Source organism: Pelodiscus sinensis, chromosome 30, assembly GCF_049634645.1.
Source record: "Pelodiscus sinensis isolate JC-2024 chromosome 30, ASM4963464v1, whole genome shotgun sequence".
In the NCBI taxonomy this organism is placed as follows: domain Eukaryota; kingdom Metazoa; phylum Chordata; order Testudines; family Trionychidae; genus Pelodiscus; species Pelodiscus sinensis.
The window spans coordinates 1,560,684-1,585,116 of record NC_134740.1 but is presented as its reverse complement, the minus strand read 5'-3'; the positions used below and the strand labels follow the sequence as shown (position 1 = coordinate 1,585,116).

Genomic DNA, 24,433 nt, shown 5'->3' with positions numbered 1-24,433 from the left:
GCAAAGCAAGTTTCTGTCTCTCTATTGGTCCTTCCCAGCTATTTCAGGGAGGGAGCAGGACCTTGTATCCCATGGGGCAGAGAGAACAGGAGGGGTACTTTCAAGCCCACAGTCTCTGACACAGCTGGGCCCCATAGATGGGGGCTGATTTGAGGGTCTCTCATGGGGGAGGCAACAGCCTACATGACCGCAGGCCGGCCCCCTTGCAGGATTGGGGCACCCAGCAGCTGCAGATGGGGGGACACACACAGCTGTTCTGCAATGGGCACTAGGGGGCAGCAGAGGGTGGGTGGGGAAGGGGCGGCTATACTGTATAATGGGCACTAGGGGGCAGCAGAGGGTGGGGAGGGGAAGGGGCAGCTATACTGTATAATGGGCACTAGGGGGCAGCAGAGGGTGGGGAGGGGAAGGGGCGGCTATACTGTATAATGGGCACTAGGGGGCAGCAGAGGGTGCGGAGGGGAAGGGGCCGCTATACTGTATAATGGGCACTAGGGGGCAGCAGAGGGTGGGGAGGGGAGGGGCGGCTATACTGTATAATGGGCACTAGGGGGCAGCAGAGGGTGGGCGGGGAAGGGGCGGCTATACTGTATAATGGGCACTAGGGGGCAGCAGAGGGTGGATGGGGAAGGGGCGGCTATACTGTATAATGGGCACTAGGGGGCAGCAGAGGGTGGGTGGGGAAGGGGCGGCTATACTGTATAATGGGCACTAAGGCAGCAGAGGGCGGGGTGAGGAAGGGGCAGCTATACTGTATAATGGGCACTAGGGGGCGGCAGAGGGTGGGTGGGGAAGGGGCGGCTATACTGTATAATGGGCACTAGGGGGCAGCAGAGGGTGGGTGGGGAAGGGGCGGCTATACTGTATAATGGGCACTAGGGGGCAGCAGAGGGTGGACGTGGGGAAGGGGCGGCTATACTGTATAATGGGCACTAGGGGGCGGCAGAGGGTGGACGTGGGGAAGGGGCGGCTATACTGTATAATGGGCACTAGGGGGCAGCAGAGCGTGGGGGGAAGGGGCGGCTATACTGTATAATGGGCACTAGGGGGTGGCAGAGGGTGGGGCGCTGATACCCCTTCGGGGGAGGGGCCCTTGGGGCCATGTGACCGCCCCCTACTGGCCATGGGCGCCCATTGACCCTGGCGATTCGCCCAGGCGCTGTACGGCGGTGGAGGGGGGGATCTCCCGCCCAGTCTCTGGCCCGGGGCCAGCGCCGCGGGGGGGGGGGGGGGGGATTTGGGTTGGGAAGCGGAGCCAGCCCCACGTCAATGGGAGACGCAGGGGGGGGAAGGGGGAGGCGTTAGTGGAGTGGGCTCCGAGGCTCAGCCGGGGCGCTATGGGGAGCGCAGAGGGGCGAGAGGAGAGGGGCGGGGCAGGGAAATCGGCAGGTGGGGGGGTGGAGGGGCAGGAAAGCCGGGGAGCGGGGCTGTGGGAAGCAGGGAGGGGCTGGTCGTTTGGGTCAGTCCCCTCCCCACAGGGTCCCGGCTGGCCCGGCCTCCGGGCTCTCCATATCGGCTGCGTCCGGGCCCCCAAGTTTGGCCGGGTCCCAGCCCCCCGCCCCCCCCCCCCCCCCTTGGCCTGGTTTCCATTAGTGTAACGAGAGCCAGGGATCCCAGGGCTGCTCTGCTTTGTTTTATCCACGTCACTTACTCGCTGGTCATGGAAAAGGGAACCTGGAAACTTTAACCCCCCCGGGCTGGGGGGCAGGGGCGGGAGTGAGGGGCAGGGCTGGGGGGCGCAGGTCTCGGGGGCCAGGGGCTGCAGGCTAGGAGTGAGGGGCACTGGCAGGGCTGGGGGGCGGGGGCTGCAGGGTGGGGAGTGAGGGGCACTGGCAGGGCTGGGGGGCAGGGGCTGCAGGGTGGGGAGTGAGGGGCACTAGCAGGGATGTGGGGCAGGGGCTGTGGGTTGGGAGTGAGGGGCACTGGCAGGGCTGGGGAGCCGGGGCTCGGGGGGGGGGGGTAGGAGTTAGGAGCACCGTGGAGGGGCGGCAGAGCCAGGGCTGCTGGGAGGGAGTGAGGGGCAGGGCTGGGGGGCGCAGGGCTGGGGGGCAGGGGCTGCAGGCTAGGAGTGTGGGGCACTGGCAGGGCTGGGGGGCAGGGGCCGGGCTGAGGGGGCAGGGGCTGCAGGCTAGGAGTGTGGGGCACTGGCAGGGCTGGGGGGCGGGGGGCTGCAGGCTAGGAGTGTGGCGCACTGGCAGGGCTGGGGGGCGGGGGCTGCAGGCTAGGAGTGTGGGGCACTGGCAGGGCTGGGGGGGCGGGGGCTGCAGGCTAGGAGTGTGGGGCACTGGCAGGGCTGGGGGGCGGGGGCTGCAGGCTAGGAGTGTGGGGCACTGGCAGGGCTGGGGGGGCGGGGGCTGCAGGCTAGGAGTGTGGGGCACTGGCAGGGCTGGGGGGCGGGGGCAGGGCTGGGGGGCAGGGGCTGCAGGCTAGGAGTGTGGGGCACTGGCGGGGCTGGGGGCGGAGGCAGGGCTGGGGGGCAGGGGCTGCAGGCTAGGAGTGTGGGGCACTGGCAGGGCTGGGGGGCAGGGGCTGCAGGCTAGGAGTGTGGGGCACTGGCAGGGCTGGGGGCGGGGGCGGGGGGCACCCAGAGAGCCGGGGGGGAGTCTCCGAGGGGAGTTTATTTCCCGGTACCGGGGTCTAGCGGGGCTGCGAGAAGCCCGTTCCCGTGGCAATGGGGAATCCGGGCCGGGTCTTCCCCGCCGCCCGCGCCCAGCTCGGCCCAGACTAGCGGGCGCGACTCAGGTCCCGCCCGCTTTGAACCGGGGCGCCCCTCACGGGTCAGCGCGGAAACCCGGCGCGGATTCCTGCCGAGCAGGAACGGACTGGGACGAAGGGGCCCCACATCGGGCCCGCGGGCCAGATCGGAGCTGGCGCGAAAGACCCCATTCCCTGCCCCACTGAGCCGGCCAGTCGCCCCTCCTAGGGCTGGAATGGGGCCAGCGCCCCCTAGAGGGAAAGGCCCCATTCCTGCCCCACTGAGCCGGCCAGTCGCCCCTCCTAGGGCTGGAATGGGGCCAGCGCCCCCTAGAGGGGAAAGGCCCCATTCCCTGCCCCACTGAGCCGGCCAGACGCCCCTCCTAGGGCTAGAATGGGGCCAGCGCCCCCTAGAGGGGAAAGGCCCCATTCCCTGCCCCACTGAGCCGGCCAGTCCCCCATCCTAGGGCTGGAATGGGGCCAGCGCCCCCTAGAGGGGAAAGGCCCCATTCCCTGCCCCACTGAGCCAGCCAGTCCCCCATCCTAGGGCTGGAATGGGGCCAGCGCCCCCTAGAGGGGAAAGGCCCCATTCCCTGCCCCACTGAGCCAGCCAGTCCCCCATCCTAGGGCTGGAATGGGACCAGCGCCCCCTAGAGGAGAAGGATCCCCATGTTCCGTTCCCTGCCCCCCTATCCAACCAATTGCCAGCGCCCCCTACAGGGGAAAGTCCCCTCCGAGCCAGCCGGACCCTGCCCTGGGAAGGTGCCCACACCAGCCTCTGTCTCTTTAAATCCCCATCCGCGGGGAGCCCCGACCCCAACGTCTTCTATGGGGGGTGGGCGGAGCTCCGCGAGCAGGCGTCCAATCAGGGCGAGGAGGACCGTTCCATTCGCAGGAAGACGGGGGAGAAGCAGCTCTTACTCCAACCCCCCCTCCTCCGAGGTGTAATAGTTTTGTGGGCGGGTCCTTAAACATGACAGCCAGAGGGGGCGGGGCTGGGAGGGGGGAATGTGGGCGGGGCTCGGGGAAAAGTTTAGGACAACTTTTTTTTTTATTTGACGTTATAATAAGAGTCGAAAAATTGAGGCGAGGGAAGGAGGGCGAGGAGGGAGGAACATCTGCCCCCGCCGGTGGAATAAGGGGGTGAAGGTTTATTGGGGTGCCCCCAGGACTTCCCCCATTCCTCACTTTATTGGGGGACCCCCCCACCCAGACATGGGGGGCGGCCAGCTGCGAAGACGAGGACCTGGAATTTAAGCTGATTTTTGGAGAGGAGGAGAAAGACCCCGCGGGCATGGGGGTGTCTCTGGAAGGTGAGGGATGGGGGGGCAGGGGAGTTTTTGGGGGGGCTACTCTTAAAGGGCCAGCGTGGGCTGGGAGGGGAGCCTTAAAGGGCCAGTGGGAGTTTTGCTGTTCCCTGGGTGGAGGAGGATGGAAAGTTTTCTCCTATTAAGGATGAGGGGGAGTGGGGGGGGGCTCTGTTTCCATCTCCCCCCCCCCACACACACACACCCGTCTGGTTTCTCATGTTATGGCAGCTCCTGGGGACGGATGCTCGGAGCAGGCCAAGGGGCATGGGATGACGGCTTGCGGCGCCTGAGTACCCCCTCCAGCTACAGGGCACTGCTGTGGGGAAGCTCGCAGCCCCGGATCCCACCCACCTCCCTCCAGCGAGGGCACTGCTGTGGGGAAGCTCGCAGCCCCAGATCCCACCCACCTCCCTCCAGCGAGGGCACTGCTGTGGGGAAGCTCACAGCCGCAGATCCCTCCTACCCCCTCCAGTGTGGGCAGTGCTGTGGGGAAGCTCGCAGCCCCCGATCCCACCCACCTCCCTCCAGCGAGGGCACTGCTGTGGGGAAGCTCGCAGCCCCAGATCCCACCCACCTCCCTCCAGCGAGGGCACTGCTGTGGGGAAGCTCACAGCTGCAGATCCCTCCTACCCCCTCCAGTGTGGGCAGTGCTGTGGGGAAGCTCGCAGCCCCCGATCCCACCCACCTCCCTCCAGCGAGGGCACTGCTGTGGGGAAGCTCGCAGCCCCCGATCCCACCCACCTCCCTCCAGCGAGGGCACTGCTGTGGGGAAGCTCACAGCCGCAGATCCCTCCTACCCCCTCCAGTGTGGGCAGTGCTGTGGGGAAGTTCGCAGCCCCAGATCCCACCCACCTCCCTCCAGCGAGGGCACTGCTGTGGGGAAGCTCACAGCCGCAGATCCCTCCTACCCCCTCCAGTGTGGGCAGTGCTGTGGGGAAGCTCGCAGCTTTAGATGCCCCCCCGCCCTCCACCACAGTTCCCTCCAGGTAGGCCACTGCTCAGGGAAGTACGCAGCCTCAGAGCCCCATCCTCTTCAGCTGGGGGCACTGCTGTGGGGAAGCTTGCAGCTCCAGAGCTCCCTCTCCAGCTAGGGCACTGCCATGGGGAAGTTCACAGGTCCAGAGGCCTTCCCCTTCCAGCTAAGGCACTGCTCGAGGAAGCACGCAGCCTCAGAGCCCCGTCCCTTCAGCTGGGGCACTGCCGTGGGGAAGCTCACAACCCCGACACAGCCCTGACACAGGGGTGGGAAGAGAATTCCCCCCCAGTAACAGGCCCCGTTCTCTCTCAGCCCCTCCCCCTGGACTGGGGGAGCAGGGTGGTCTGCCTGTGTCCCCCCCCCATCCATGCCTCCGTCTGGCACACCACGTTAACTAGAGCCCTCAGACTCGTACGGCCCCCCCTCCCACGCCCCATTCCTGGCCCAGTGCCCCGCGTTCCCATGGCAACGCCGGGCCTGCCAGCAAAGGCGAATGTGCCTTTAATTGGGTTCATGTGTCTGCCCCCCCCAACCAGGCTGCCCCCCTCCACAGGCTGGGGGCGAGTCGCAGGCCCTAGGCCTGGGGCCCAGGTTATGAGATGTTCAAACCCTCATCACCTTCCTGAGGGAGGCGGGGGGAGACAGGGGGAGCTGCAGCTCCCCTGATCCCAGCCCCCTCCCAGCAGGGGGCGCCGTGGAGCACTGGCTGTGGGGGAGCTCCTGGCTTCTCCAGCCCCAGCAGGGGGCGCTGTGGAGCACTGGCTGTGGGGGGAGCTCCTGGCTTCTCCAGCCCCAGCAGGGGGCGCTGTGGGGCACTGGCTGTGGGGGAGCTCCTGGCTTCTCCAGCCCCAGCAGGGGGCACTGTGGGGCACTGGCTGGGGGGAGCTCCTGGCTTCTCCAGCCCCAGCAGGGGGCGCCAGGGGGCACTGGCTGGGGGGAGCTCCCAGCTTCTCCAGCCCCAGCAGGGGGCGCTGTGGGGCACTGGCTGTGGGGGAGCTCCTGGCTTCTCCAGCCCCAGCAGGGGGCGCTGTGGGGCACTGGCTGGGGGAGCTCCTGGCTTCTCCAGCCCCAGCAGGGGGCGCTGTGGGGCACTGGCTGTGGGGGAGCTCCTGGCTTCTCCTGTCCCAGCAGGGGGCGCTGTGGGGCACTGGCTGGGGGGAGCTCCTGGCTTCTCCAGCCCCAGCAGGGGGCGCCAGGGGGCACTGGCTGGGGGGAGCTCCCAGCTTCTCCAGCCCCAGCAGGGGGTGCTGTGGGGCACTGGCTGTGGGGGAGCTCCCGGCTTCTCCAGCCCAGCAGGGGGCGCCGGGGGCACTGGCTGGGGGGAGCTCCCAGCTTCTCCAGCCCCAGCAGGGGGCGCTGTGGGGCACTGGCTGGGGGGAGCTCCTGGCTTCTCCAGCCCCCAGCAGGGGGCGCCAGGGGGCACTGGCTGTGGGGGAGCTCCTGGCTTCTCCTGTCCCAGCAAGGGGGCACTGTGGGGGCACGGGCTGTGGGGCCTGGGGTGTGGGGGGGGGGCACTCCTGGGCAGCCCAGTCTCAGGGCTCTTGGGGTTTTAGTTTTGTGGGGCACACGGCTCGGGGGAAGGGGTCCATCATCCGGCACCAGGACGCCCCCCTCCCCCTCCGTCCCAGCCGAGGAGAGAGGCAGGGCCCTTAAATGAGAAGCAGGTGTGCTTCGGGGCTGGAAGCCGGGCCGAGATCACATTGTGTCTCTCCAAATATTTGCATTTTCGTGGGAAGGCGGCTTTCCTGCCGGTGGTTTGCAGCACAGACATTTCTACCCGCAAGATTCCTGGCCCTCGCGCCCGGGCCCCACGGAAATGCCATGGCTGCAGGGCAGGACAGGAACCTGGCACCCTCCGGGGAGGGGGGCAGCCCCAGGTGCTAGGGTGGAAGGGGACAGCCACTCGAAGGCTTTTGTGATGTGAGAAATTATGATCTTGTTGCCCCTAACACCAGTGGTAGTTGGAGATAATAACCTACTACTGCGGTGTGTGTGAAAGGGAGAGAGAACGAACAACCTACTACTGCTGGTGTGTGGGTAACCTAATACGGCTGGTAGGAAAGGTTAGAGAGAACAGCCTACTACTGTTATGTATCTGTGTGTGAGAGAGAACAACCTACTGCTGCTGCGTGTATGAGAAAGAGAGAAAACAACCTACTGCTGCTGCATGTGTGGGAAAGAGACAGATAACAACCTACTGCTGCTGCGTGTGTGAGAGAAAACAACCTACTGCTGCTGCTTGTGTGGGAAAGAGAGAGAAAACAGCCTACTGCTGCTGCGTGTGTGAGAGAAAACAGCCTACTGCTGCTCCGTGTGTGAGAAAGAGAGAAAACAACCTACTGCTGCTGCGTGTGTGAGAAAGAGAGAAAACAACCTACTGCTGCTGCGTGTGTGGGAAAGAGACAGATAATAACCTACTGCTGCTGCATGTGTGAGAGAAAACAGCCTACTGCTGCTGCGTGTGTGGGAAAGAGAGAGAAAACAGCCTACTGCTGCTGCATGTGTGAGAAAGATAGAAAACAAGCTACCGCTGCTGGTGTATGTTAGAGCGAGACTACTTTAGATGAAGGTGTGCATGCATTATAACATAATACAGCTGGTGGGTAGGGTTAGAGATAACAACCTACTACTGCTGTGTGTGTGAGAGAGAGACCCAGAAAGACAGAAAGCAACCTGCTATGGATGGTGTGCGGGTTGTGATTGCATATGGCTGATGGGGTTAGAGATAACAACCTACTCCTCTTGTGTGTCTCAGAGAGAGAACAACCTACTACTGCTAGGGTGTGTTAGAGGTGATGACAATGGTATGGACATATATAATAACCTAACACAGCTGGTGGGTGGGGGGTCAGGGATCACAAGTATGTATGTGTGTGTGTGTGTGTGAGAGAGAGAGAGAGAGAGAGAGAGAGAGAGAGAGAACAACCTACTACTGCTGCGTGTGACAGAGACACAGAGACAGAAAACAACCTGCTATGGATGGTGTGTGGGTTGTGATCACCGCATACAGCTGGTAAGATTAGAGATAACAACCTACTACTGCTGTGTGTGTGTGTGTGTGTGCGTGTGCAAGAGAACAACCTGCTATTGCTGCGTGTGAGTGAGAGACACAGAGACAGAAAACAACCTGCTATGGATGGTGTGTGGGTTGTGATCACCGCATACAGCTGGTAAGATTAGAGATAACAACCTACTACTGCTGTGTGTGTCTGTGTGTGTGTGTGTGTGCGTGTGCAAGAGAACAACCTGCTATTGCTGCGTGTGAGTGAGAGACACAGAGACAGAAAACAACCTGCTATGGATGGTGTGCGGGTTGTGATCACCGCATACGGCTGGTAGGATCAGAGATAACAACCTACTACTGCTGTGTGTGTGTGTGTGTGTGCGTGCAAGTGAGTGAGAGAACAACCTACTACTGCTGCGTGTGAGTGAGAGACCCAGAGAGACAGAGAACAACCTGCTATGGATGGTGTGCGGGTTGTGATCACCGCATACGGCTGGTGAGGTTAGAGATAACAACCTACAACTGTTGTGTGTCTGAGAGGTAGTACAACTTACTACTACTGCGCGGGGGTGCTACAGGCCACGACAAGGGTGTGAACATGTATAAGAACCTCACACAGCTGGTGGGTGGGGGACAGAGATCACAAGTGAGTGTGGGTTTGTGGGGGGGGGTCTCTGCGACCCCCTCCATCTCTGCCCCTCTCTCCCTCCCCAGACCTGGACTCCGAAGACCTCCCTGCGTGCTGTCCCTTGGACCTTGGAGACCCTCCGGCCTACGCCTGCCCCCTTGGCATCCCCTGCCCGCCTCGCCTGGGCGGCGGCCCCCGGGCCGGCATGCACTCCCCCCCGCCCCGCCCGGCGCGGGACGACACCTTCGAGAGCCAGCCGGCGCGCTGGGTGCGCCTGGGGGCCGAGGCCCGCGTCCTGGAGTGCCCCAGCATCCAGATCACCACCATCTCGCCGGGGGCCGAGTGGGACTGCTCCCCCCGCGACTACCTGGCCCTGGACGCCTACGGCGGCTACCGGGAGGCCCCGGCGGCTTCCGGCTTCTTCACCCCCAGCCCGGCCAGCAGCGGCAGCGCCTCGCCCTGGAGTTTTTTCTCGGACGACGAGGCGGCGGGCGGCGGCGGCGACGACGTGGAGCGGGAGCTGAACGAGGCGGCCGCCCGCTTCGCCCTCAGCTCGCCCTGCGGCTCGCCCAAGCCCTGGGCCGGGCTGGAGGAGCCCTGGGGGCTGTACCCCGGCGGGCGGGGGGCCGAGGACGGCTGGGTGGCCCTGGCGCCCCGCCCGGCCTCGCCCTGCGGCAAGCGACGCTACTCCAGCTCGGAGACCCACTCCTCGGCCTCGCCCTGCCTCTCCCGCCGGGGCAGCCTGGGCGAGGAGGGGGGCGGGGAGGGGGCGGAGGGGCCGGGCGGGGAGGGGGCGCCCTACGAGGCCGCTGGCCCGCGGCCCCCGCCCGAGAGCATCCCGCAGAAGGCCCGCAGGACCTCCAGCGAGCAGACGGTGGCGCTGACGCGGAAGGAGGAGGGGGGCTGCAACGGGGACGACGGGGGGTTCGGGGCGGCCCGCAAGGAAGGGATGGACTATCTGGCCGTGCCCTCCCCGCTGGGCTGGACTAAGGCCCGGAGCGGGGGGACACAGCCCCGTCTTCAGGTACCGGCTGCTAACGGACCCCCCCGGATAGCAACCGGCGCCCCCTAGAGGGGACAGGCTCCACCCCCTCCCCGACAGCCAATCCCAGCCCTGGAGCTAGATTGCAGCTAGAGGAGACAGGCCCATGCCCCACCCCCTCCCAGACAGCGCCCCCTAGAGGAGACAGACCCATGCCCCACCCCCTCCCAGACAGCGCCCCCTAGAGGAGACAGACCCATGCCCCACCCCCTCCCAGACAGCGCCCCCTAGAGGAGACAGACCCATGCCCCCACCCCCTCCCAGACAGCGCCCCCTAGAGGAGACAGACCCATGCCCCCACCCCCTCCCAGACAGCGCCCCCTAGAGGAGACAGACCCATGCCCCCACCCCCTCCCAGACAGCGCCCCCTAGAGGAGACAGGCCATGCCCCACCCCCTCCCAGACAGGGCCCCCTAGAGGGGACAGACCCATGCCCTACCCCCTCCCAGACAGGGCCCCCTAGAGGAGACAGACCCATGCCCCCACCCCCTCCCAGACAGGGCCCCCTAGAGGAGACAGACCCATGCTCCACCCCCTCCCAGACAGGGCCCCCTAGAGGAGACAGGCCCATGCCCCATCCCCTCCCAGACAGCGCCCCCTAGAGGAGACAGGCCCATGCCCCCACCCCCTCCCAGACAACACCCCCTAGAGGGGACAGACCCATGCCCCACCCCCTCCCAGACAGCGCCCCCTAGAGGAGACAGGCCCATGCCCTACCCCCTCCCAGACAGGGCCCCCTAGAGGAGACAGGCCCATGCCCTACCCCCTCCCAGACAGCGCCCCCTAGAGGAGACAGGCCCATGCCCTACCCCCTCCCAGACAGCGCCCCCTAGAGGAGACAGGCCCATGCCCTACCCCCTCCCAGACAGCGCCCCCTAGAGGGGACAGACCCATGCTCCACCCCCTCCCAGACAGCGCCCCCTAGAGGAGACAGGCCCATGCCCTACCCCCTCCCAGACAGCGCCCCCTAGAGGAGACAGGCCCATGCCCTACCCCCTCCCAGACAGTGCCCCCTAGAGGGGACAGACCCATGCTCCACCCCCTCCCAGACAGCGCCCCCTAGAGGAGACAGACCCATGCCCCCACCCCCTCCCAGACAGCGCCCCCCAGAGGAGACAGGCCCATGCCCTACCCCCTCCCAGACAGGGCCCCCTAGAGGAGACAGACCCATGCCCTACCCCCTCCCAGACAGTGCCCCCTAGAGGAGACAGACCCATGCCCCATCCCCTCCCAGACAGCGCCCCCTAGAGGAGACAGACCCATGCCCCATCCCCTCCCAGACAGCGCCCCCTAGAGGAGACAGGCCATGCCCCACTGCCTCCCAGACAACACCCCCTAGAAGAGACAAGCCCCATTGCTTGTCCCTCAGAGCCAGCCAGCCCCTGCCCTAGAGGAGACAGGCCCCCTGCCCCTGTCCCCACCCCTCTGCCAGCCTGTCCCAGGTTGCCAGCTGCTGCCCAGCTGCATCTGGCATGGGCTGGGCTCTGTACTAACAAGCTGTCAAGCTGGCCCCACGGCGGCCGGGCCGGAGCCGCCTGTTACAGATCCCAGACCCTGGCTTGGCACGCAGGGTGGCGGCTGCCGTAAACACGGCTCCCGGCGCCACCGCGCCTTCCCTCTTAAGGCAAACCCCCGGCGCCGGGGCCGAACGGGGAGCCCCCCGCGGCACGGCGCCCCCTGGCGCTGCAGTGGGGTGAGCATGGGGGGGGGCCCTGCCGCGGAGCCCCCAGGCCTCTGCTCAACATCTCTGTCCCAAGTGCTGCATGGGGTCCTGATGTCCGGGGAGAGCGCACCCTGCTGGACCCCTGCCCCGCAGCACCCCCTAGTGCTGCACAGGGGCCTGACAGCCAGGGGAGAGCTCCCCCTGCTGGACCCCTGCCCCACAGCACCCCCTAGTGCTGCACAGGGGCCTGACAGCCAGGGGAGAGCGCCCCCTGCTGGACCCCTGCCCCGCAGCACCCCCTAGTGCTGCACAGGGGCCTGACAGCCAGGGGAGAGCGCCCCCTGCGGGACCCCTGCCCTACAGCACCCCCTAGTGCTGTACTGGGGCGTGACAGCCAGGGGAGAGCGCCCCCAGCTGGACTCCTGCCCCGCAGCACCCCCTAGTGCTGTACTGAGGCGTGACAGCCAGGGGAGAGCGCCCCCTGCTGGACCCCTGCCCCGCAGCACCCCCTAGTGCTGCACAGGGGCCTGACAGCCAGGGGAGAGCGCCCCCAGCTGGACTCCTGCCCCGCAGCACCCCCTAGTGCTGCACAGGGGCCTGACAGCCAGGGGAGAGCGCCCCCAGCTGGACTCCTGCCCCGCAGCACCCCCTAGTGCTGCACAGGGGCCTGAGAGCCAGGGGAGAGCGCCCCCTGCGGGACCCCTGCCCTACAGCACCCCCATGTGCTGTACTGGGGCCTGACAGCCAGGGGAAGAGCCCCCTGCTGGACCTCTGCCCCACAGGGCCCCCTTGTGCCGTATTGGGGCCTGACAGCCAGGGGGGAGAGCACCCTGCTGGACCCCTGCCCCACAGCGCCCCCTACTGGGAGCAGCCCTTACTGAGCCCCGCCACATCCCCCCAGAGCACAGCGCCCCCTAGTGGTCAGAGCACCCTGCAGGACTGTGCTCTCCTTCTCTGCCCTAGGTCGTCCGCCCTGCCCCCCCTGGACTGGCCCCTGCCCAGCCAGTACGAGCAATACGAGCTGCGGATCGAAGTCCAGCCCCGGACCCACCACCGGGCCCATTACGAGACCGAGGGCAGCCGGGGGGCCGTGAAGGCTGCCCCGGGGGGCCACCCCGTGGTGAAGGTATCTGAACTGCCCTCGAGGCACCCCTGGATCCCCCCATGAGCCCCCCTTCTGGGGCCCCTGGTAGGCCTGGGCTGGGAATGGTGGGGGGGCCTGGATCCCCCCCAGATGCGCCTGCACATTTCTCTTGCAGGCAGATGGGGGGGCTACAGAGCAGGAGGGGGGGCCCAGAGATGGGCAGCTGGGGGCAGCCGGACGTCTCCTTCGCCGCGGCTCTGGGCCTTTTTCCGGCGCTCACTCGGCTGGGTCTGTGTGTGATGGGGGAGGGTTCCAGCCCCCTCCCGTTGCCCAGTGCCCAGCCCCCGGAGCAGGGGGGCAGGGGCAGGGACGGCAGGCGGGTGGCCTTTCCCACGCTCCGCACCAGGCCCGGGCTGCACATGCGTGGGAAGTTTGTGTGTGTGGGGGGGGGGTGCGCACAGACACCGCAGGGGCTTAGCCCTTCCAGCAGGGGGCAGCTGGGCCGTCCCCTCCTCCCCCCCCTACAGTGCAGGACCCCCCCCCCCCACTGACTCCCCCCCCCTCGCCTGGAGCACAAGAGAGCAGGGTTGATTTGGGAGGGTGTGAAAAAGAAACAGAGAAAGGGGGTCAGGCCACATGGACGGGCTCTGTGTAGTTGTGGGGAGGGGGGTCTGCAGGGGAGGGGGGTTGTGGGGGCTTCTGGGGCTGGAGGGGAAGAGGAAGGAGGGGGAAGAGAGAGGCTGGAGGGGGAGGGGGGCATGTGTGGTAGGTGCCCCCCCCCATTATCCCTGTTCCCAACCCCAGTGAGCACCTCCCATTTCAGGTGGGGGGGGGATTCGGCCCGTGATCTCCTTTCCCCCCCTTCCCGGAACGTTCCATTTCACCCAAGGCCGGAGAGAGGGAAGGAATCTCCCCTCCCCCCCCCCCCCCCCCCCGCTGCCTTGTGCCTGTTCCAGCCTAAATCTAGTCCAGCTGTGGGTCCCGCCCACTGATTGCAAACAGCTGGGCCTGCCCTGGGGGGAGACCACCAAACCGCTGGCGCCGCCCCCCCCCAGGCCGGCTGAGGGCCAGTCTCCGGGGGAAGGGAGGGCTGAGGCACGCGAAGGGGCGTGGAGAGAACCCGAGCGCCTTTGAGGGAGGAAACTGAGTCACGGGAGGAGGGAGCGTTTGCCAGGGATGGAGTCCAGCTGGGAAAGCCAAATCCACAGCCGTCTCCCTCGGAAGTCGATCCAGGCCAGGTTTCCCTGCCCGTCCCCCTTCCTGGGAGGGAACTCTGGGAGGGGAGGGGGTTCCTTGCCCCCTCTCTCTTCCCCATTGGAGGATCCAGTCCAGGATTTCCAGCTCTCCCCCCATTCCTGCCCTTGGGAAATCCCAGCTGGGGGATGGAGGGCCGAGCGGATCCGGGTGCTGTTTCCTGACCGGTCTCCCCTTCGCCTCCTAGCTCCTGGGCTACGACGAGAAGCCGCTGACCCTGCAGATGTTCATTGGCACGGCCGACGAGCGCAACCTGCGGCCCCACGCCTTCTACCAGGTGCACCGCATCACGGGCAAGATGGTGGCCACCGCTAGCTACGAGACCATCGTCAGCAGCACCAAGGTGCTGGAGATGTCCGCTGCTGCCCGAGAACAACATGGCTGCCAAGTGAGTTCCCCGGGTTGCGCCCACGCCTGGATCCAAACCCGTCCAGAGTCCATTCCCAGGGCTGCAGGGATCCACTTCCAGGTTTTCTCCCACTCCTGGATAAAATTCACCCAGAGCCATTCCAGGGGGAGAAGGGATCTGCCTCCGAGTTTTCTTCCCATCCCGGGACAGCGCCACCCACAGCCCATTCCCAGGGCTGCAGGGATCCGCTTCCAGGTTTTGTCCTACTCCTGAATCAAATCCACTCAGAGTCTATTCCCAGGGCTGCCAGAATCCACATCCGGGTTTTCTTCCCATCCCAGGACAGCACCACAGAGAGTCCATTCCCAGGGCTGCAGGAATCCGCATCTGGGTTTTCTTCCATCCCGGGACAGCACCACCCAGAGCCCATTCCCAGGGCTGCAGGGATCCACTTTCAGGTTTTCTCCTACTCCTGAATCAAATCCACCCAGAGTCCATTCCCAGGGCTGCCAGAATCCACGTCCGGGTTTTCTTCCCACCCTGGGATAGCGCCACCCAGAGCCCATTCCCAGGGCTGCACGGATCCACTTCCAGGTTTTCTCCTACTCCTGAATCAAATCCACCCAGAGTCCATTCCCAGAGCTGCAGGGATCCATGTCCGGGTTTTCTCCCACTCCTGGATCATATTCACCCAGAGTCCAATTCCAGGGCTGCCGGAATCCATATCCGGGTTTTCTTCCCGTCCCATGGCAGTGCCACCCAGAGTCCATTCCCAGGGCTGCAGGGATCTGCTTCCAGGTTTTCTCCCAGTCCTGGATCAAGTTCACCCAGAGTGCATTCCAGGGGGAGCAGGGATCTGCATCCGAGTTTTCTTCCCAGAAAGAACAGGACCACCCAGAGTCTGTTCCCAGGGTTGCAGGAATCCACATCCGGGTTTTCTTCCCATCCTGGATAGCGCCACCCAGAGTCCATTCCCAGGACTGCAGGGATCCACTTCTGGGTTTATCCCACTCCTGGATCAAATCCTCCTAGAGTCCATTCAGGGGGAGCAGGGATCCGCATCCTGTTTTTTTTCCCATCCTGGGACAGCGCCACCCAGAGTCCATTCCCAGGGCTGCAGGGATCTGCGTCCAGGTTTTCTTCCCACCCCAGGGAACCCCCCGGCCCGCCCCCCCAAGAGTCCATTCCCAACACTGCAGGCTTCCGCATCCGGGTTTTTTTCCCAACCCAGGGCAGCGCCACCCAGAGCCCGTTCCCAGGGCTGCAGGGATCCAGTTCCAGACTGCATCTGGAATCCACACCAGTTCCCCCTTCCCACAACCAGGAGTCCATTCCAGGGCCACAGGGGATCCGGTTCCGGGTCTTCTCCCCATTCTGGGGCGGTGACATCCCAAAGTCCAATCCAGGGGACACAGAGATCCAGACCCAGGTCCTCTCACCATCCAGAGAGTGGGAGGTGCCTCCTGGGATCCATTCCAGGGTACAAAGTAGTCCCGTTCCAGATCTTCCTATCTGCATAAGGGCTGCACATCAGGGGAATCCACTCCAGGGTTTCTCCCCCCCACCCAAGGGAGGCTGCCCCTAGAGCCCATTCCAGTGAGACCAGAGATCCACTTCCAGGTCTTTCCCGTCTCCCATCCTGGGGGTCAGAGGGTGAAGTGGAGGAAACTGGCTCCGGGTTTTCCCCATCTTCTTTAGAAGCTGCACCCCAGAGTCCAATCCTGGGAGCTCCAGGATCCAGCTCCGGGTTGTCTCCCTGTTCTTTAGAAGCTGCACCCCAGAGTCCACTCCTGGGAGCTCCAGGATCCGGCTCCGGGTTGTCTCCCTGTTCTTTAGAAGCTGCACCCCAGAGTCCACTCCTGGGAGCTCCAGGATCCAGCTCCAGGTTTTCTCCCCCTTCCTTAGGAGCCGCACCCCAGAGTCCAATCCTGGGAGCTCTAGGATCCAGCTCCGGGTTTTCTCCCCCTTCCTTAGGAGCCGCACCCCAGAGTCCAATCCTGGGAGCTCAAGCACAGGGCTCCAGGTTTTCTCCCTCTTCTTTAGGTGCTGCCCAGGCCCCAATCCAGGGCACTCCCAGATCCCGATCCAGGTTTTTCTCCTCCCGCCTGCCGGAGTCCAACCCAGACAACACAGGGAGCCGGCTCCGGGTTTTGCCGGCCTAGGCTGGGGGGGATGAGGGGGTCCCAAGGGTATCAAGTGCCCCCCACTTTGCAGGGCCCCCCTAACTCTTTGTGTCCCCCCCTCCAGCATTGACTGTGCGGGGATCCTCAAGCTGCGGAACTCGGACATCGAGCTGCGGAAGGGCGAGACCGACATCGGGCGCAAGAACACCCGGGTCCGGCTGGTCTTTCGGGTCCACGTGCCCCAGGGCAACGGGAAGGTGGTGTCCATCCAGGCCGCCTCGGTGCCCATCGAGTGCTGTGAGTGCCGGTCGCCGGGGGGGGGCGGGGCGGGGGGGGGGGTCTGCCCGTGGGGTCCGGGCGCTCACGGATCTCCCCCCCCCCCCCCAGCCCAGCGCTCGGCCCAGGAGCTGCCGCAGGTGGAGAGGAGCAGCCTGAGCGCGGGGGCGGGGCGGGGGGGCGAGGAGATGGTGCTGTCCGGGGCCAACTTCCTGCCCGACTCCAAGGTGGTCTTCATCGAGCGGGGGCCCGGTAAGTGTGCGCCCCTCCCCTGCCATCTTGTCCCCCCCCCCCCAGTGGGACCCACAGTCCCTCCCCCTGCCCCTGCTGGGACCCTCTGTGCCCCCCGCCCCCACTGTCTCCTTCCCAGCCCCTGGGACCCTCAATCCGTCCCCCTGCCCCTACTGGGACCCTCTGTGCCCCCCGCCCCTGCCGTCTCCTCCCCCCCCCCCACTGGGACCCGCATTCCCTCCCCCCGCCCCTGCTGGGACCCTCTGTGCGCCCCTCCCCCGCCATCTCGTCCCCCCCCCCCCAGTGGGACCCACAGTCCCTCCCCTGCCCCTGCGGGGACCCTCTGTGCTCCCCGCCCCCACTGTCTCCTTTCCAGCCCCTGGGACCCTCAATCCCTCCCCCTGCTCCCACTGGGACCCTCTGTGAGCCCCTCTGCTGCCGTCTCCTCCCCACCCCCTGGGGCCCTCTGTGCCCCCCGCCCCTGCCGTCTCCTCCCTGCACTCTGGGACCCATGGTCCTTCCTCCCACCCCTGCTGTGCCCCACCCCCACCATCTCCTCCCCACCCCCTGGGACCCTCTGTGCCCCCCACCCCCACTGGGACCCTCTGTGCGCCCCCTCCCCCACCGTCTCCTCCCCCCACTCCCGCTGGGACCCTCTGAGCCCCCCTTCATCCCCACTGTGCTATCCTTGCCCCAGCCCTCCCTCCCTGCTTTGCCCCTCCCTTCCCCTTTGCTCCACCCCTCAGTGGCCTCTCAGCCAATGGCCTCTCTCCTATCAGATGGGAAGCTCCAATGGGAAGAGGAGGCCTGTATCAACCGGCTCAAGAGCAATGAGGTGAGAAAATCCCGGAGTGGATTGAGCCCCGGGGAGCAGGAGGGAAATGGGGGAAATCCCGGAATGGATTGAGCCCCGGGAAGCAGGAGGGGAATGGGGGAAATCCCGGAATGGATTGAGCCCCGGGGAAGCAGGAGGGGAATGGGGGAATCCCGGAATGGATTGAGCCCCGGGAAGCAGGAGGGGAATGGGGGAAATCCCGGAATGGATTGAGCCCCGGGAAGCAGGAGGGGAATGGGGGAAATCCCGGCGTGGATTGAGCCCCGGGAAGCAGGAGGGGAATGGGGGGAATCCCAGAGTGGATTGAGCCCCGGGAAGCAGGAGGGGAATGGGGGGAATCCCGGAGTGGATTGAGCCCCGGGAAGCAGGAGGGGAATGGGGGAATCCCGGAGTGGATTGAGCCCCGGGAAGCAGGAGGGGAATGGGGAAATCCCGGAGTGGATTGAGCCCCGGGAAGCAGGAGGGGAATGGGGGAATCCCGGAGTGGATTGAGCCCCGGGAAGCAGGAGGGAAATGGGGGAAATCCCGGAGTGGATTGAGCCCCGGGGAGCAGGAGGGAAATGGGGGAATCCCGGAGTGGATTGAGCCCCGGGAAGCAGGAGGGGAATGGGGGAATCCCGGAGTGGATTGAGCCCCGGGAAGCAGGAGGGGAATAGGGGAATCCCGGAGTGGATTGAGGCCGGGGGAGCAGGAGGGAAATGGGGGAATCCCGGAGTGGATTGAGCCCCGGGAAGCAGGAGCGGAATGGGGGAATCCCGGAGTGGATTGAGCCCCGGGGAGCAGGAGGGGAATGGGGGAATCCCGGAGTGGATTGAGGCCGGGGGAGCAGGAGGGGAATGGGGGAATCCCGGAGTGGATTGAGCCTGGGGGAGCATGAGGGGAATGGGGGGAAATCCTGAGTGGATTGAGGCCGGGGGAGCAGGAGGGGAATGGGGGGAATCCCGGAGTGGATTGAGCCTGGGGGAGCATGAGGGGAATGGGGAAATCCTGGAGTGGATTGAGGCCGGGGGAGCAGGAGGGGAATAGGGAAATCCCGGAGTGGACTGAGCCCCGGGAAGCAGGAGGGGAATGGGGGAAATCCCGGCGTGGATTGAGCCCCGGGAAGCAGGAGGGGAATGGGGGGAATCCCAGAGTGGATTGAGCCCCGGGAAGCAGGAGGGGAATGGGGGAATCCCGGAGTGGATTGAGCCCCGGGGAGCAGGAGGGGAATGGGGGAATCCCGGAGTGGATTGAGGCCGGGGGAGCAGGAGGGGAATGGGGGAATCCCGGAGTGGATTGAGCCTGGGGGAGCATGAGGGGAATGGGGGAAATCCTGGAGTGGATTGAGGCCGGGGGAGCAGGAGGGGAATAGGGAAATCCCGGAGTGGACTGAGCCCCGGGAAGCAGGAGGGGAATGGGGGAAATCCCGGCGTGGATTGAGCCCCGGGAAGCAGGAGGGGAATGGGGGGAATCCCAGAGTGGATTGAGCCCCGGGAAGCAGGAGGGGAATGGGGGAAATCCCGGAGTGGATTGAGCCCCGGGAAGCAGGAGGGGAATGGGGGAAATCCCGGAGTGGATTGAGCCCCGGGAAGCAGGAGGGGAATGGGGGAATCCCGGAGTGGATTGAGCCCCGGGAAGCAGGAGGGAAATGGGGAAATCCCGGAGTGGATTGAGCCCCGGGGAGCAGGAGGGAAATGGGGGAATCCCGGAGTGGATTGAGCCCCGGGAAGCAGGAGGGGAATGGGGGAATCCCGGAGTGGATTGAGCCCCGGGAAGCAGGAGGGGAATAGGGGAATCCCGGAGTGGATTGAGGCCGGGGGAGCAGGAGGGAAATGGGGGAATCCCGGAGTGGATTGAGCCCCGGGAAGCAGGAGCGGAATGGGGGAATCCCGGAGTGGATTGAGCCCCGGGGAGCAGGAGGGGAATGGGGAATCCCGGAGTGGATTGAGGCCGGGGGAGCAGGAGGGGAATGGGGGAATCCCGGAGTGGATTGAGCCTGGGGGAGCATGAGGGGAATGGGGGAAATCCTGGAGTGGATTGAGGCCGGGGGAGCAGGAGGGGAATGGGGGAATCCCGGAGTGGATTGAGCCTGGGGGAGCATGAGGGGAATGGGGGGAATCCTGGAGTGGATTGAGGCCGGGGGAGCAGGAGGGGAATAGGGAAATCCCGGAGTGGACTGAGCCCCGGGAAGCAGGAGGGGAATGGGGGAAATCCCAGAGTGGATTGAGGCCGGGGGGAGCAGGAGGGGAATGGGGGAATCCCGGAGTGGATTGAGCCTGGGGGAGCAGGAGGGCAATAGGGAAATCCCGGAGTGGATTGAGCCTGGGGGAGCAGGAGGGGAATGGGGGAATCCTGGAGTGGATTGAGCTTGGGGGAGCATGTTGGGGGACAGGGAACATCCCAGAACGAATCAGCCGGGGGGAGGAAATGCTAGAGTGGATTAATGGTGGGGACACCTGCAGTGGATTGATTGTGGGGGAGCAGGGTGTGGAAAACCTGGCCAATCCCAGAGTGGATCCAGCATGGGGGAGCAGTGGGTACCGTGGAAATCCTGGCATGGCTGGAGCGTGGGAGATGAGGGAAATCCCGGAGTGGATCGACCATGGGGGAGCGGGATTGGGGTGAGGTAAATCCTGGACTGGATCCACCTTGGATCTGGATTCCTGGGAAAGATTTCCAATTCCAGCTCCCCCCAGGATGGGGGCATTTTGCTCCCCGTCTCACCCAAATCCTGCCCCCTCCAGACCACGCTGACCCTGACGGTCCCGGAATACAGCAACCCACAAGTGGCCCGGCCGGTCCAGGTCTATTTCTACGTCTCCAACGGGCGGCGGAAACGGAGCCCGACCCAGGCCTTTAAGTACCTGCCCGGTGAGCAGGGGACGAGGGGGGGGCTGTGGGGTGGGTGGGGTTTGGGGGCGTTCCCTCTCCCCCAAGTTCTGACTCTCTCCCACATCTCCCCACAGTGATCTTCAAGGAGGAGCCTCCCCCAGACTCCCCCCTTCGCAGCTTCCCCTCCAGCCCCCCCTACCCCACTGAGGGCCCCGGGACCATGGAGGTTTCTCCCAGTGGCCCCCACTTCCCCGGCTACCCCGATGGGCCCCCCTACAGGGCGGGCTACTGTCCTTCCCCCACGGCCTTTGGGAGCCCCTCCCTGTACCCCGAGGGACCCCCCGCTGCTCCCTTTGACGGCCCCCTACCCCCACTGCCTGGCCCCCGAGCCCCCCCTCTGCTACTCCCCCACGGAGCAGTATGGGGGGGCAGGGCTGACGGTGCCCCCCCACTTCCAAACGCTGGGCTACCGGCCCCCCCACTTCCAGGCCCCCGCCCAGCTCAGCCCCCCATCAGAGGGAGCCAGAGCCCGTCGCTGGGGGGATCCGGAGGCCAGGGAGGCCGAGGAGGTGGAGAAACCACGGGGCAGTGGATACCGGGCGGCTTTTCGGGACAGCCTGCCGGTGCAGGGCATCACGCTGGAGGAAGGTAACGGGGATTCCCCCTCTAGGGGGCAGGGAATGGGGCAGGGGGCCTGTCCCTTCTCGGGGACGCTGGTGTGACCGGCCCCAGGGGGGACAGGCCGGCTCAGGGGGGGCAGGGAACAGAGCAGGGGGCCTGTCCCTTCTAGGGGGCGCTGGTGAGACCAGCCCCAGGGGGGCAGGCCGGCTCAGGGGGGCAGGGAACAGGGCAGGGGGCCTGTCCCTTCTAGGGGGCACTGGTGTGACCGGCCCCAGGGGGGACAGGCCGGCTCAGGGGGGCAGGGAACAGAGCAGGGGGCCTGTCCCTTCTAGGGGGCGCTGGTGAGACCGGCCCCAGGGGGGACAGGCCGGCTCAGGGGGGCAGGGAACAGAGCAGGGGGCCTGTCCTTTCTAGGGGGCGCTGATGAGACCGGCCCCAGGGGGGACAGGCCGGCTCAGGGGGGCAGGGAACAGAGCAGGGGGCCTGTCCTTTCTAGGGGGCGCTGGTGAGACCGGCCCCAGGGGGGACAGGCCGGCTCAGGGGGGCAGGGAACAGAGCAGGGGGCCTGTCCTTTCTAGGGGGCGCTGGTGAGACCGGCCCCAGGGGGGACAGGCCGGCTCAGGGGGGCAGGGAACAGTGCAGGGGGCCTGTCCCTTCTAGGGGACGCTGGTGAGACCGGCCCCAGGGGGGACAGGCCGGCTCAGGGGGGCAGGGAACAGAGCAGGGGGCCTGTCCCTTCTAGGGGGCGCTGGTGAGACCAGCCCCAGGGGGGACAGGCCGGCTCCGGGGGGCAGGGAACAGGGCAGGGGGCCTGTCCCTTCTAGGGGGCACTGGTGTGACCGGCCCCAGGGGGACAGCCTGGCTCAGGGCTCCCCTCACTCGGTGTTTCCCTCTTTTCTCCCAGTGACCGAGATCATCGGGCGGGACCTCAGTGATTTCCCGGAGCCGCTCTGCGAGGGCCAGGGCAGCTGAGACCCCAGGGCCCTCCCGGGTCCGGCCGTCTCCCGCCTGGCCGTCCGTCTGTCCCAGCTCCCCGCCAGGCATGCCTGTCCGTCTGTCCATGGCCCCTAGCTCTCTTTCTGTCCATCCGTGTGCCCTAGCTTTCTGTCCAGCTGTCCCAGCTCCCCACCAGGCACAGCTCTGTCCGTCCGTGCTAGCTCTCTGTCTGTCCATCCCCACGGCCTAGTTCTCTGTCCGTCTGTCCCAGCTCCCCGCCAGGCACGGTTCTGTCCATCTATCCATGCCCCCAGCTGTTTGTCTGTCTGCCCATGCCCCCTAGCTCGCCGTCCATCCACCCTCGCTCTCTGTCCGTCCATCCGTGTGTCCTCTCCGTCCGTCCTGTTGGCCTGCTCGAGCTGTCTGTCTGTCCTGCCAAGCGCTCTGTCCCTCCGCCCTAGGTCTCTGGCTGTCTGCAAGACGGATCTGCCTGTCCAAGCTCCCCGTCCATCGCCCTTCCTGCATCACGGATGGATGATCCCAAAGGGCCCCTCCATGTTGTCTTCCCCCCCCCCCCCGGGTGCCCCAACCTCCCGGGCATCACAGCTCCTTCTGTGAGCGGGGGTCTCGGGGAGGGGGGTGATCATGTCACCCCTGTTCCCCCTATTCTCTCTGCCCCCTCCGCAGCATCTCCCCAGGGGCACAAACACCCAACGGGGGGGGAATAAAAATTCCTATTCCCTCCCCAAGACTCTGCCTCACCCACTCAGCAAGTGGGGGCAGGGGTCCCAAACATTCAGCGCGCCCCCTGAGCTAAAGTGGGGGAGGAGGCAGCACCCCAGGGGGTCCCTCCCCCCCGATCTGCCCCTTCCACCCCTCCAGGGGGGTACACCAGAGTTCAGGGCCACAGCCGTCCCGGGGTGCATGGGGAGAGGGGAAACTCGGATTTATATTTTTATACCAGTTCTTCTCCCTTTCCGGAATGAACGGATTAAAGAAACGACTCAACCGATCCACGGCTCTTTGATTGACAGCGGCGGGGGGACAGGACAGTGGGGGGGGGAAGAAGAGGGAGGAACAGACCCCCCCTTCTCCACCCCACCCGCTGCTGCCCCTATGCCCCTTGTAAGCGGATCAGTCCGGGGGGAAGGGCGATACGCTGGTGTTGGCACGGACAGACGGACAGACACCGTCCCTGTTGGAGTCACCGGTCCCGGGCGGAGGAGCCGTGGGGGGCGGGGGGGGGGGCTGGATCGGTCTGGCTGATCCTCCCGGACGTCCCCACTCTTACAGCAAACCAGTTTGTGATCAGGGTTTGGCTGTTGTGTTGGCATCGGCGGGTTTTCGTCGACGATGGGGAGGTGCCGTCGGGGTGGGGTCTGGGGTTTCGCTTTGGTTCGTCCCGCCCGGCCCAATCGGTCGGTTCTTGGCTCCTTCCCGAGCCCCCGTGAGGTCCTGGATGTCACCTCGCGGGTGGGAGGTCGTGCCCGCTGGTGGCGTTACGACGGGCTGCGGCGATTCCTCTGACGACAGACGTCGCCGGCCTGCCCGCGCCTTTCGGGATGGGTCAGTGGCTCCGTTCCGCATGGTGTGTGGGGGGCTGTCTGCTCCATAACCTGGGGTCCCCCTGCGCTGGGCTGTGCGATTCCCAGGACTCCCCCACGTGTGCATTGCCCAGACACCGAGGCCTATCCTGAGCAGATAACAAGGCTCATCCTGGGGCGACAGAGTGTGACGGACCAGGCGGTCTGAGCACAGCTGAGGGCATCCGCTCAGGGCAAATTGCTCAAATCCGGGGCTCCCTACAGCCCCCAGACTGGTGACCTCTCCACACAGGCCACACACCAGTCCCACAGAGCACTTCAGCTGCCTGCCTGAAGCCTCACGAGCAAAACCCCTCCGACACCCCAGCAATATCCGTGCCCCAGATGGCCCCGGGCCTATACACAGGTGGGGGGTCCTAGCACCCAATCCCACCTACCCCGAACAAGTTCTGTCCGGTTCCAAGAAACCAGCCACAGATCCCTGGTCAATTTACCCTCTGGATCTTACCCACAAATCACGCTGGGCCAATCCTTTAGAATCTATATCTAAAGGTTTATTACTACAATAAAGAAAAGCCTGAGAGTGAGGCTGTTAAAGGATAGTACGTTACATGCACCGAATCTCCCAGTCCTCGATGCAGGCTCTAGCAGAGATGTTGCAGCTGCTGGTTAAAAGTCCTTATTGCACATCCTACGATCAGGATGGGTTCACAGGTCTTCTGGGCTCTTCGATCCCTGCAGTGCTGCCTCTGGGATGAAGTGCTGAGCTGAAGACCAAGATGGTGTCGACCACATGGCCTATTTATCCCTCCTTCCTGGTCTCTTCTTGGCTGCAGCAGGTCACCTGGCCAGTGGCCTATCCCTGTGTCCCCTGCTGGCAGCTCTTAGGTGTCACCATTCCTGAGGTGTGTCCTTGGCCCATTGAGTGCCATTGTCCCACAGGGCCTCGCTCATTAGCATGTCTATAGGCTGGGCTCTGCCCAATGCTCAACCACATGCAGAGAGATATTCAGTATCCACACATTACAGATCCCTACCTCCACACACAGACA

At 65.4% G+C, this 24,433-nt stretch overlaps 1 protein-coding gene across 1 annotated transcript; it reads left to right on the top strand.

The window, feature by feature from the left end:
• The first annotated feature begins 3,842 nt into the window (after positions 1-3,842).
• On the top strand, positions 3,843-22,559 carry NFATC4 (nuclear factor of activated T cells 4). The gene is given in 13 exon segments (XM_075912303.1): positions 3,843-4,007; positions 8,699-9,609; positions 9,611-9,636; positions 12,281-12,443; positions 13,843-14,013; positions 14,015-14,043; positions 16,252-16,424; positions 16,515-16,655; positions 17,414-17,469; positions 20,193-20,319; positions 20,415-20,617; positions 20,619-20,928; positions 21,806-22,559. Coding segments are annotated over 13 exon segments (2,397 nt in total). The 5' UTR covers positions 3,843-3,988; the 3' UTR covers positions 21,874-22,559.
• Positions 22,560-24,433: the final 1,874 nt, after the last annotated feature.